The sequence below is a fragment of the Carlito syrichta genome, unplaced genomic scaffold (genome assembly GCF_000164805.1).
Source record: "Carlito syrichta isolate Samal-C Ts95f unplaced genomic scaffold, Tarsius_syrichta-2.0.1 Scaffold315330, whole genome shotgun sequence".
In the NCBI taxonomy this organism is placed as follows: domain Eukaryota; kingdom Metazoa; phylum Chordata; class Mammalia; order Primates; family Tarsiidae; genus Carlito; species Carlito syrichta.
The window spans coordinates 67606-80346 of NW_007259426.1; the positions used below are offsets into that span (position 1 = coordinate 67606).

Sequence of the window (12741 nt, forward strand, 5' to 3'; positions counted from 1 at the left end):
TGGTAGCACGCACCTGTAGTTCCAGCTACTTGGAAGGCTGAGGTGGAAGGATCACCGGAGCCCAGCAGGTCGAGGCTGCGGTGGCCGGAAGCAGCCACTGCACTCCAGTCTGGGCGACAGAGTGAGACTCCAACTCAAAAAAAAAAAGACTGAGTCTGATGATACTGACCTGGTAATTTTTAAACATATAGGCTCACAGTAGCTGAAATAGTCAATTCTTCAGCTTGCATCCATTTCCTAAAACTCATATTGACCATATTTATGAGGTCGTGAACTTAAAATTATAAAATTAAGGATTATAAATGAGTAGATATTAATAATGCCATGGAGTATAGGTTAAATGCAGTAAGTGCCTTGAGTTGAAGGCTTTTTTATGGTATTTTAATATTGGAACCCTAAATTGCCATCAGATAGTCTGATTTGATTTTCCTACAGGTTGCTCTCTTTTTGTTTACATTTAAATTTAAAATGTTCATGTTTAGTATTTTTATCTTTTCTTTTAATTTACTACTTTTCCAGGAGCTAGGGAGAGTAATTGGAATTGCTCTTATGAAACAGTTTGGATGGAAAGCAGATTTGAGGAATCCAAATTTAGAGGTAATAAATATTTGCTGTATCTTTATACTTGTTACCTAATTCTTTAAAGGTGATGTCATCTGTTCTTATTGTACTTTTCCACGTTACAGGTTTTTTCTTTTTTTTTTTTTTGAGTTGGAGTCTCACTCTGTCACCCAGACCGGAGTGCAGTGGCCGCTCCCAGCCACTGCAGCCTCGATCTGCTGGGCTCCGGCGATCCTTCCACCTCAGCCTTCCAAGTAGCTGGAACTACAGGCGCCCACTACCATGCCCAGCTAATTTTTGATTTATTGTAGAGATGAGGTCTCGCCAAGTTGCCCAGGCAGGTCTCGAACCTACGGGCTCAGGCAATCCACTCACCTCAGCCTCCCAAAGGCGCTGGATTACAGGCTGAGCCACCAAGCCTGGCTCACTTTACAGTTTTAAAAAGCATGTCTACATGGATCCAGCAATCTCCTTTCTCTTTAGCAGTAGAATAGTACAGATAATTTTCTTAGTAGTTTTTACTGTGAAAATGTCTTATCCAAGCTCCAAAAAAAGATTTTTTGGAATGAAGTTGTTTGATCCCAGATGAAGAAAAAATTTTTTATTATGAAGTTGCAGAGATGTCTCTGTAATACATGTTTCTATGTTATGAAATTCTAACTAATGTTAAAAAAAAAAAGACCTGCACAAAATTAAGTAGTATTTAATAGTTGACTTTTTGTTAGCATTATGGGATTATATTTTTCTTTTCTATATTTTAAAAATTAATAAAGTTATACTTTTTAATTGGAACAAACAACATTTGCATGGGGAAACAGAAAATATTCTTCACTACCTTTTGAGAACCATCTTATAAATTTGATACCTAATCATTTTTGTGATTTACTATTTCATAAATTTATTGCTTGTTATGTAGCTTTAAATGGAGTAATAGCTGGCCAAATAAACCAGAACATTTTATGTTGTTCTATTTTTAAATTTCCTTGTAGCTGATGTTTTTCACTGTTAAAAAGTAATCTGGTGTATCTTTTTTATTGCTTGTCATGCTAAATACATTGATCCTGAAACTGTTCTGATGTGAGATGTCTTTCTCCATCTCCCCTCCCAGTTCCCTTATCATCTCCTCTTCTGGTCTGCTTCTCCACATCTCCCTTGAGTCTATTACACTGCCTCAGAATTACAGTTTTCTTATAGATTGGCCCAAAAAATCAATGTTAATGTAGTTAAGAATAGCTGTTATTGGTACAGATAACACAAAACAAATTGACAGCACTAAAATTTCATATATCAAAATCTGTGACTAAAAATTAACAGAAGAATCAAATATTAACAAATTTTGTTCTGCAAAATAGATAGGAAAAAAGTTATAGTGGGAGAAGCTATTATTCATAGTAACATTTGACATGTAAGCATATCAAATCTTTAGTATAAATTATAAATAGAAAATTCTAATTAGTGATTTTGCTAAAATATATAATATATAAAATTGGTAACTTTAGCTTTAATTGGTAACTTTATCAATTGATTGAGGAATTAAACTGGCCAAATGGAGTCACTCCAGATAATTATTTTCCTGATGAAGATGTGTCAGTATTTGAATAATTCTGATTACACTCTTATATGAAAAATAGCCTTGGGGTGAAAGTACCAGGAATTAAATGCTTTTGATGTTCAAAGCAACAATTTGAGTATTCTACAAGCCTTATCAAACTATAAAAGTAAGAAAGATTGTAAATTTTACATTTTTGTGGGCTACTAATTATAACTTGAGGCATTTAAATGTTCTTCGTGGCCTAACAGAAGAAAGGAAATAAAGAGAAGCAAAAACTCACCCATGGATAGAGAAAAGGGCACCCTGGCTAGCATATACATATGTATTTGACCTAAAGAACATGTTCTCTTATCCTGCAAGTGTTTGTGGCCTATTATAGACTTGTGTGGCCTTGAGTTTTAACTTGAGGTTAGAATTAGGGTAGATTTAGGAAATCTTCTCTAATCCAGAATACTGAAAAATCTGATCCAGTTAGGATAGTTCAGAGAATCTTGGGGAAGAAAGTTGATCTTGAGTTCTTTGTAACCTGTGTTTCTATGTAACTTGTAAACCAAATTTACCTCAGAATTTTCCTTTTTTTTTTTCAACTTAGAATTTTTCTTTTTTTTTTTTTTAAACCTTAAAATGTTTCTATGACGTATACTTAAAATTTAGTTTGCTTCTGCTTAAAAAAAAATATGGAACATTTTTCCAGATATGACAGATAAGGCCTTGGAATTTTTTTTTTATTAACATATTTTTTATTTTAAAATTGTGGGGTACAGTTAAGGCTTAGGTATACAGATATACATTGTTCAGGCACCAATACTTTGGTAATGCAGTTTCTTGTTCCATTCTGACTTCTGTGTTTATCCTTTCAGATCTTTATACATCTCAATGACATTTACTCTGTGGTGGGGATTCCTGTGTTCAGGTAAATATTATATTCTAAGCTTCAGGTTTATCTTTTAAGAGAGTTTGTAAAAGTAAGAACTGTATTCGTTTTATTCATAATATGAAACATTGATATAACAGGGGGCTAAAGGCAAAGCATTCTTTGAATAAAGTATTTTCAAGGAGCTTAGTGGATTGATCTTAACTGACCAGTTAAGAGTTGTGAATATTTGATTGCAGTAATCCACTGATTATGTGATTAATACATCACCTAGTATAGTATAGCATAGGAACTGTGGACTTGAATTCTCCCTTCTCCACAAATTAGCTCTGCAAGTTTGGGCAAATTATCACATTTCTCTGCATTAAAATCAGGAAAATCGTAGTACCTATTTTATAGCTTTGTGACTGGGATTAAATGAGATAGCTCACATGAAAATGCTTGATACTGTTTCTAGGATGCAGTGTTGAATAAATTTCAACTGTCTTATTTTTGAAACAGTTTAGCAACTAGGGAAGGGAGAAGCATTTCCTAGAGTAAGGTTAATTCAATTAATTTCAGTTGACACATCAGTGGTATACTTACTATACGCAAAGCACTGTGCCAGACACCGAAGTTGAAAGATGAATAAGATGGGTATTTCGTTCAAGAATTCACTCTAGTGGTAAAACAGACATGATAAATGCTTCACTAGAGTTAGAAAAGAGGACCCAACTCTACTGGAGGACGGGAGCAAAACAACATACAGGAGTGTCGCTTAGAGGAGAGGAGACTTGACAATAAGAAGAATGGGTTTGTCAAGTGGACAAGAGAAAGAAAAGATCTTACAGGCAAGGAATAGCTCATGCAAAGGTACAGAGGGGTGAGGGAGCTTGAGTGATATGGGGAGGATAAGTTAGCTCCCGTATAGATGGGACAGAGAAGGAGTGCCTAGGGAAAGTGGCCGAAAATTAGACTGACCAGTTAGAAGCAAGTCATGAAGTGTCTTATAAGCCATGTTAAACAGTTTGGATGTTACTCCAAAAGCAATAAGAATTTGAAACAACAGTAGCATACACAGATTTGTGATTTCAGAAAATTACCAAGGAAAATATATTTTTTTAATAAAAGAGAAATAAAAGGGAGAGGCTTTAAACGCTTATAATAGTCCAGGCAATAACTGATGAGGAACTGAACTAAGGCAGAATTGGGGGTCACAGAAAGGCCATAAATTCAAACAAAAAGTTAAGGAATCTAGAATAACTTCCAGATTTCTGATTTGTACAACTAGATAGCTGGTGTTAGTCACTGAAATACAAAATGTAGGAAAACTGTGTTCAGTGAAAAATGTCACATCTGGAGCTTAGGTGACATGTCTAGGCCGAAGATGTAGATTGTGGTACCCAATACAAGGACGATGAGTGGTGTAAGAATATGAAGAGTGCTTTTGAGATACGAAATCCAGAGAAAGGAGATTGTGTTCACCTGTTGACTTTACACTACTTATCTTCTAAATAAAAATGTCCAAGCACATACTTGAAGATAAAGAGCTGAGGTACAGGTGACAATTCTAGGCTACAGGTATAAATTAGGATGTCTCTGTCTTGCCAATAAATGGTGTGGAAGGGAATAAGGAAGAAATGGATGTATGGTGAAAAGAGGATCAGAAACCACATCTGTTTTGTACTACATAAAAGCCTGCTCAGATGTGACTTAAAACATTAGCCAGAGTCTGTGAAACTACAGCAGTATTTTTATTTTCAAGGAGTTTATTTCTGAACACTGCTTTTCCCTGAATAATGTTATAATACTGATATAATAGAGCCCTTTTGTCGAGTAATGGGATCAATTTTTTCCAGGTTTAAGTAAAATAAGAACATTCATTTTTGTCACATCAATAAGAATTGTCTTCCATGAAATAAAACTTCTATTAGTAAAAGTATATACCTAATTGTTGAAACGTTAAAAGGTTTCACATATATGGGCAAAGACAGTTTTCCATACCACATCTATATTTTTTGGTATCTAGAATGCAAACTAATGTGTTTTGTAGCAAGATAATCACCGAGTTTACCTTATAGAAGCAGATTCATTGGCCAAAATATTTTATATCTTTCCACCTGCCAGTTTACATCCCTGATTCCAAATGTATGGATACAGTACTCTTTACAATGTGAATTGTTATTTCTTGGGAAAGTTTTATTAAAAAGCCAAACTCCTATGGATTTACCTTGCACAACTTCCTCATTATAACAGTAAGGGTACAATTATATGGTTTTATTTGAAAGGGATATACCATCTTGTTCTGAGCTTTTAAGAGGCTTGCAATAAATATAAAAACAATAACTTAAAGTCAGAGAAAGATGAAAAACAAATGATGAAAGAAATAGATATTTAATATTCATGTATGGAATTCTGCTGAAAGTTTTTAAGAAGGATTTGGAGAACACTGTGGCTTTATGTCATGTTCATAGAAGAACCTTCTTGGTGGTTTTGGAGCAAGGCTACCTGAAAACAAACCAGCACAAATTCTTGAAACCATGTCTTCATATCTTACTTACAAATGGTGGCACATTAAAATTTCCAAGGAGATGCTACTTGTTCATTGCATTAGAAAGGTAGAAATGATACGTGATATTTTGAACATTTCTGTCAAATCTGGAAACACTTATAGTAGCAATGAGGAGGAGGAGGGGGAGGCTAAAACATGAAGTGGTGATGGAGAGCAGTGACTTTCAGGAGATAGCCGCTTCAGTCCTTCGTTCAGTAAATTATTTTAGACAATGCAATGTCATGCTTCATTTCATCTTTTGAGAAAGATGCAAATGAGCAAAGAGCAAACTTACAAAAGGGACTTTTTATAGAAAACGTGTTTCAAGGGTTAGCATCTATTCAGCCCTACTTTCCATACCACATCCGTATTACAAAACAGTTTATTTCTCTTCATGATTCCATGTAGCAAGAAAAGGTCTATTTCATGTGGGAAGACAGTGAAGTGCAAGAAAGTTTTCCCTCATATGTGATTAAATTTTTAGAATTTAGACATAGCTCATATTAGAGAGCTTTATGTCCCTGATTTCAATCTGTGGATAGCCTTTATGGTTAGAGAAGACAGTCTTGTCAGAAGGTTAAAAATATTTTCTAACTTAAGGAATACATTAGTGTATGATGGATGAATGTGTTAAAATGATTCTCAGATATGGACAGGTTATTTTTGTTTGTTTCCAGTTCTTTAATGTGTAGTAATATTTGTATGCTGTTCTAATCAGGTTCTTTTCTTTGTAGAGTTCCTTTAGCCAGCAGAGCTTACATCAAGACAGCCGGCCTGCGGTCCACCATAGCATGGGCAATGGCATCTCTTGCTGAAATCAGGGTACGGAAATGTTTCATTCTTGGTTCTTTCCATAACAACTTTCACAGTCTCTTATTAAAGGAAAGTTTTGATTACTTGCTTTTTATCTTTTTTTTTAATGGTTTTTGCCATTACACTTACAAGCTGCAGCAGTGGTTTTTTAATATACTGTTGAACTTCTGAGAGTTTTTTGGCTGTGAAAAAGCTGAGTCGAAAGTTAGCAACATGTTACTATTTCTGATTTTTTTGTGTGTCACAATCAGAAAATGTGGCCTGTAAAACCTCCACTTCTTAAGATTTAAGTTTTTCTCTGTGACCAAGATCTTGGTCAGTTTTTATAAAAGTTCTGTGTACATAAGAAAATTTTATTTTAGGTCCGGGTACAGTGGCTCACACTTGTAATGCCAGAACTTTGGGAGGCCAACGTAGGAGGATTGCTTGAGGCCAGGAGTTTGAGACCATCCTGGGCAAGATAGCAAGTCCTCATCTCTAGCCCTTCCCCCCCCCCAAAAAATGGGTAACCCCTTCGGGTCCCCTCCCACTGTGGTAACTTTTCTGTTTTCTCAATAAATTCTGTTTTCTCAAAAAATAAATAAATACTGGACACGGTGATATGTGTCTTTAGTCCCAGCTATTTGGGAGGCTGACATGGGAGGATTGCTTGAGCCCAGAGAGCTGTGATTGTGCCACTGCATTCCAGCCTGAGTAACAGAGCGAGACCCTAACTCAAAAAAAAAACAGAAAAAAAATTATTTTCTGGCGAAAATGTTTTCTGTTATTTTTACTTAACTGTGTTACTATCTGCTCCATTCTGAAAGAGTATTTTTAAATCTCTGTTATTGTGTTTTTTAAGTTTTTACATTTTTATTGAATTTTTCAACTACTATGAGGTTTGATATATATATGTATGACTTTTATTACATCATTGTGAATTGTGCCTTTTTATTGTTACATAAGTCTTTATCTTGATTAATGAGTTTAAACTTACATGTTATCATCTTATTAATATTTTCACTCTTTTCCTTTTCTTGCATTTGCCTAATATTTCTTTGCCACTGCTTTGTTTTCAGCTTCAAATATTTTTTCACAAACACATAACTTTTATTATCCCATTCTTATGGTCTATGTCTTTCATTGAGATAATTCAGTCAGTGTTATGACAGATACATTTGATTGTATTCCTTCTATTTTCATCCTATTCATGGCTTCATACACTGTTTACTTCTCTTATTTTTGCTAGTTTGATCAAGTTACTTGTGAATTATTTCATTCTCCCTGGGGTTGGAGATTTTACTTTATTGTACTATTCCATTGAATTCGTTTTCCCAGGTGTTTTAATTAAACACATATGACTCTACTCTTACTTTAAAACAGAACATCGTCTTTCCTCTGCTGAGATATGCCTGTTTTTACCACTAAAGACTCTGATTTTCCCCAGCTTCTCCCTTTTCCTTGTCATAAGACCTTTAGAGTACTTTTTTCTCTTCTCCCGCCTTTATTCTTCCCTACAATGAGACCTTTGAAACATTTCAATCCCTTTCTCACCTAACTTCCAACTATTAGATTGAACTAAATTATTTATTATATATTGGAAATTCCCCTTCTGTTTCAAAAGTTCTTGGTTAGCACTTACATTACATGGCCTAACCTTAATCATTAGACAGACTTATGTGTACTGCACACACATTTGTGCATGCACACACAAAGATATATTGCAAGGTGTTCCCTGCTTGCCAGTTTTATTCTTCTCTTTATTTATCTATCCATTGGCAGCCTCTGCTCTGGTTTACTTTTGCTTAGTTAAAGTCTTGTTCAAGTATTTTCCTTAAGTGTATTTGAATAGTATGCTGTCTGAATTCCATTTCCTCTTCAGGTCTTTTCTTTTTGTCCTGGGTCATCGGGTCTTGACTGGCTGTGGGATTCCTGAGTCGCAGGTCTTTTCTCTTTGAAGTCTGCAGATGCTCTTCCATGTCTATCAGTTTCCGGTATTAAAGATGAGCAGGCCATGCCAGGGGGCGTTTTCTTTTCCTGTATAGCTACCTTAATCTTTCTGCTTGGAAGCCTATAAGATTTTTCTCTTTAATCTTAAAGTTCAGGAGTATTACCAGAAAATGCTTTTGTCTTTTCTATTCGGCCCAGAGCATGTTGAGTCTGACTACCTGGTTCTATTCTGGCTCCACCACTTATTGGCTAAGAAGCTTTGGGCAAGATACTTAACATCTCTGTGCCTTGGTTTGTCATTTCCAAGATGGAAATAGTAATAATGTCTCATAGTATCATGACAGGATTAAATGAATTAGCATTAATAAAGTGATGAGAACAGTACCTGGCACATAGAAAGTATTATATGTCTAAGTATTAGCTGCCTTTATGGTAATAATAATTGATGTTATAATAATTATAATTTGGAATATATAATTATAAAAATTATTATTTCTTCAGCTCAGACACTCTTTCTTCCATTATTTATTAATGCCTCAACTGTTCAGCAGATTTAACTTTAAACGTCATTCTTTTTTCTACTGCTGAAATTCCTGTTATAAGCATGTTAAGCTGAAAAAATTACCATAATACTTTAAGAAAGGGATTGGCAGTAGCAGGATACTACATGGGTGGGGGTTGTGGGATGGGAAGGACACAACATCAATAAGGGATCTGATCTTAAACCAGGCAAAGTGGGGACCAAAGTGAGGCCCAAACTTTACACGTATGATGACCACTTGTATATCTAATCCTGATTGTACCTCACATCTTTAAAATTAAAAATTAAGAAAACCAAAGTAAAAATAAACATGTTAAGCTTCCTGACTGTATCCTCCAAGTCTCTTATCCTTTTTCATATGGTTTCCATCTCTATATATATTGGTTCTGCATTTTTAGTTCTTCTTGAACACTATCTTCTAAGTTACAACAAGAGTCTCAAGGGTATGCTCTGTTTTAATTCATTTACTGATATATTTAGTGTAAAAATCTTATTTTTTTAGCTTTAGAAATGTGTATGTGTTACATACAAATATCTCTGAAAGGTCTTCTTTTATTCAGACATAGTATGTCTTCTCCATTGTTAGTCCTGTTTCAGTAGGTTTGTGTTCTGATTATTTCATCTGTTTACTTTCTAGCTACTGAGGAGCCCCCATCCCCTTAGATGTGCCATTACTTTGTTGTGGTTGCCTGATGGGACTAAAGTATGGTTACTGAAGTATTATAAATGGCCAGAATCCTGTAGGTGGTAAATGGCAGGTGGATCTCTGGCACCCCTGGGCTCGGCAATGCAGGGAGTATCTATCAGCCCTGCTCAGGCTCCTGGAGGAAGCCTTTCTTTGCACTGGTCTCCCTGCAAGTCCATGGATCTCTGAAGACCAGGCTTACTGATTCCCTGGTTCTCCCTTCTGGGCTCCAGTGCTCTTCTCTAATCACCTACCTCATGGCAAAGAGACCCTTTACTACCCTTTTTCTGGGACTATGGCAGAGCCCAGGGCTTCTTTTAGCACCTGTCGTCTCTGGATATGAGTGCCACTTAGCTCAGAGGGGAGTAGTGAAGGGAGTGACTTTCAGGTTACCGGGCACCCAGAACCCAGGATTATTTTTATTTATTTGGCTTAAATCTTTAATTCAGGTTTTGTGTTTTTTTTTTTTTTTAGTATATGAATAGAAAGGTATAGTTATAGTTAGTTAATCTTTTTCCAAAATGCCAGTGGTTTCACCACAGTTCATATTTAAATTTAAATTTGCATAACCACCTACAAATTTGAAATGTTACCTTTGTCTTGATATAAACGATTTTCAGAAAAGTCAAAATTAAATGATCAAAAATATCCAAAAGTAGTGCTCCATAAAATGTTTCCTTATCATGAGTTTGCCCTGCTAATATCAAGAGTAAGTAATGTCTCTCTAAATGTGAGAGATAACCTGCAGTGTGAGGATCCACTGGTGTCCACCCTGGCTAGGTCCCTCCTGGAACTCAGCACTCAGAGCAGTGCATAGACAGCTCGGCCCTGGGGAGGTCAACACACTCAAAACGAAATTTAAAGATGGGGATGTTGGACACATTCATGTTCACTGTAAGTTCTCCTTCCTACATATCATAAATAAGGAAAGTCGAGTTCTGTAAAGCTTAGTTGTTGTTACAAATAGACAGAAATACTTCGGTCTGTGTCCACAAGTATCATGGCTAGAAAAGGTCCTGAGATATCTGTTAAGCTATTTAGGTTAGGTGATGTCGCTGACCATGGACCATGGAGGAGAGTACAGCATATGGCACATTTTGAGATCCTCATCAAAATTAATTCTCATGCCATTATTAGTTTTAAACAAAATACCATTTAAATTATTATTCCTTTTGTTATTCACTGCCCTTTCATGGGGGATTATAGGACATTTTCCCTAGAATTTAGTGCCAGGGACAGTGTCTCTCCTGAGAACATTTTGCTTCTTTCCATCAGGTACCCTGTGACCCTGACTGAAACCTGCTGTCCCCTGAGGACTCTGCTTCCTCTGTAGACACACTGAGTGATGGTATGTCTGCCATCAAGTTCTCAAGTTCCGCTGGGCCTGCAGTAGGGGTAGGTGTCCTGCTTGCTCCTCATTGCACCTTCTGAACAGTTGTTCCTCCCTCCTTCCCAGAACCTCTCAGTACCTTTGAAGCAGGCCATTTTTCCTGTCATAATTCTTTCGGACCTCCATAACCACTCAATAACATGCCTTGTAGTTTCTTGGCTTCCCTACCCTCATGATCTGCCTTGGTCACATTCTAGATCTTATACCCGAAAGGGTATCCCTTCCACAAACCTGTTTCCAGAATCTTGTTCCTAACTACCTCTCCTTCCTACTGGCTTCCTCTAGTGCCCTAACACCAGTCTTCAACCCTCAGGCCCTTCCAGTCACTTGACCCGACCACTGTTCCTTACTTGCCACCTGTCCACTTCTCTCTCACAGCTTGGATTCTGTGTTCAATCATTATAGTCATTTCCCTGCCCTACTTTAAACTCTTTTGCTTATTATTTGACTTAAATGTTACAGTCAGTAGAGAACTTGAGTTCTTTTCCTCATCAAAGGTACCAACATATGGGAATCTGCGCCCAGCCTATACATCTGCCTTCACATTGTTGCAAGCAGCCTGTTCTCATTCTGCTCTAGTACTTGTGTACTGGAATCCATTCCCTATTGCGTTCTTAGGGACTTTCCTCCTGCATCATTCCCACCAGCGTGGACACCTGCTGAAGTATCTTCCAACTTAAAAAAATAAAAACCCTCCCCCGAACCCACATGTCCCTTCACTACCATTCCTTTGTCCGCTTCCCTTTACAGAAAACCTCTTTAAAATAATTGTCTGTGTTTGCCGTCTATTTTTCTTTCTTTCCATTCTCTCTTGTACCTACTTCGATGAGGCTTCATCACCAACACTCCCCTGACACTGCTCATGTCACTCACCCTGTTAGCACTTTGGCACTGGAGTCACTCTTCTTGAAACAGTTTTTTCACTTTGTTTCAAGATCCCCACTCTGAGTTCTCCTTCTAAGTTGGTGTGTGCTACTTCTCTGTATGTGTGGCTGGACCTCTGCTTTCCAAACATCTGTACTTAGGAGATCACTGAGCCCAATCCATAGACTTCTCTTTTTTAACTTCTCTTGTTTCCTGGATGATCATGTCTAGTTCTGATTTTTTTTTTTTGAGTTGGAGTCTCACTCTGTCACCCAGGCTGGGGCCAGTGGCATGCTCCTGGCCACCATAGCCTCGATCTGCTGGGCTCCTGCGATCCTTCCACCTCAGCCTTCCAAGTAGCCAGAACTACAGGTTCACACTACCACGCCCAGCTAATTTTTGATTTATTGTAGAGATGAGGTCTCACCAAGTTGCTCAGGTAGGTCTCAAACCCATGGGCTCAGGTAATCATCTCGCCTCAGCCTCCCAAAGTGCTGGGATTACAGGCTAAGCCACCGAGCCCAGCCAGTTTTAATACTTTAAATACCATTTATATACTGACTGCCGCTGACTGTCAAATTAATATCTGTAGCCTGAACTCTATACTGCTAGTCCAGTGACTCATTGGACATCCATACTTGGAGGTCTTAGAGGTCTCTCAAGTTTATCCCATCCAGAACTCTTGTCTTCTCCAAAACTTCTGCTCCCCATCTCTGTAGCAGGAAACTCCTGTCTTCTGGTTGCTCAGGTCAAGAACTTTAGGCACTCCAGACTGTTGTTTTTTCTTAATATTCTATATCTAATCCATCCTTTTGGCTCTACCTTTTAAAATAGATCCAGAATCCAGCCATTTCCATCACTAACACCGGTAACACTCTAAATTAAACTACCATCATCACTTGCATGGGCACTCTAACTAACCTTAACTTTTACTCTGATCTTTTTTCCACAGAGCAGTCAGAATAATCCCTATGAAATGTAATGTCATTTGACTCCTGTACT

General features: G+C 37.1%; 1 protein-coding gene across 2 annotated transcripts in view; it reads left to right on the top strand.

The window, feature by feature from the left end:
• THUMPD2 (THUMP domain containing 2) overlaps nucleotides 1–12741 on the top strand; it is a 39681-nt gene that overhangs the window by 10282 nt on the left and 16658 nt on the right. For both annotated transcript variants that reach the window (XM_008072531.2, XM_021706172.1), the window contains 3 exons: nucleotides 520–597; nucleotides 2974–3026; nucleotides 6252–6339. In XM_008072531.2, the coding sequence (XP_008070722.1) occupies nucleotides 520–597; nucleotides 2974–3026; nucleotides 6252–6339 (219 nt within the window). The remainder of the gene's footprint in view (nucleotides 1–519; nucleotides 598–2973; nucleotides 3027–6251; nucleotides 6340–12741) is intronic.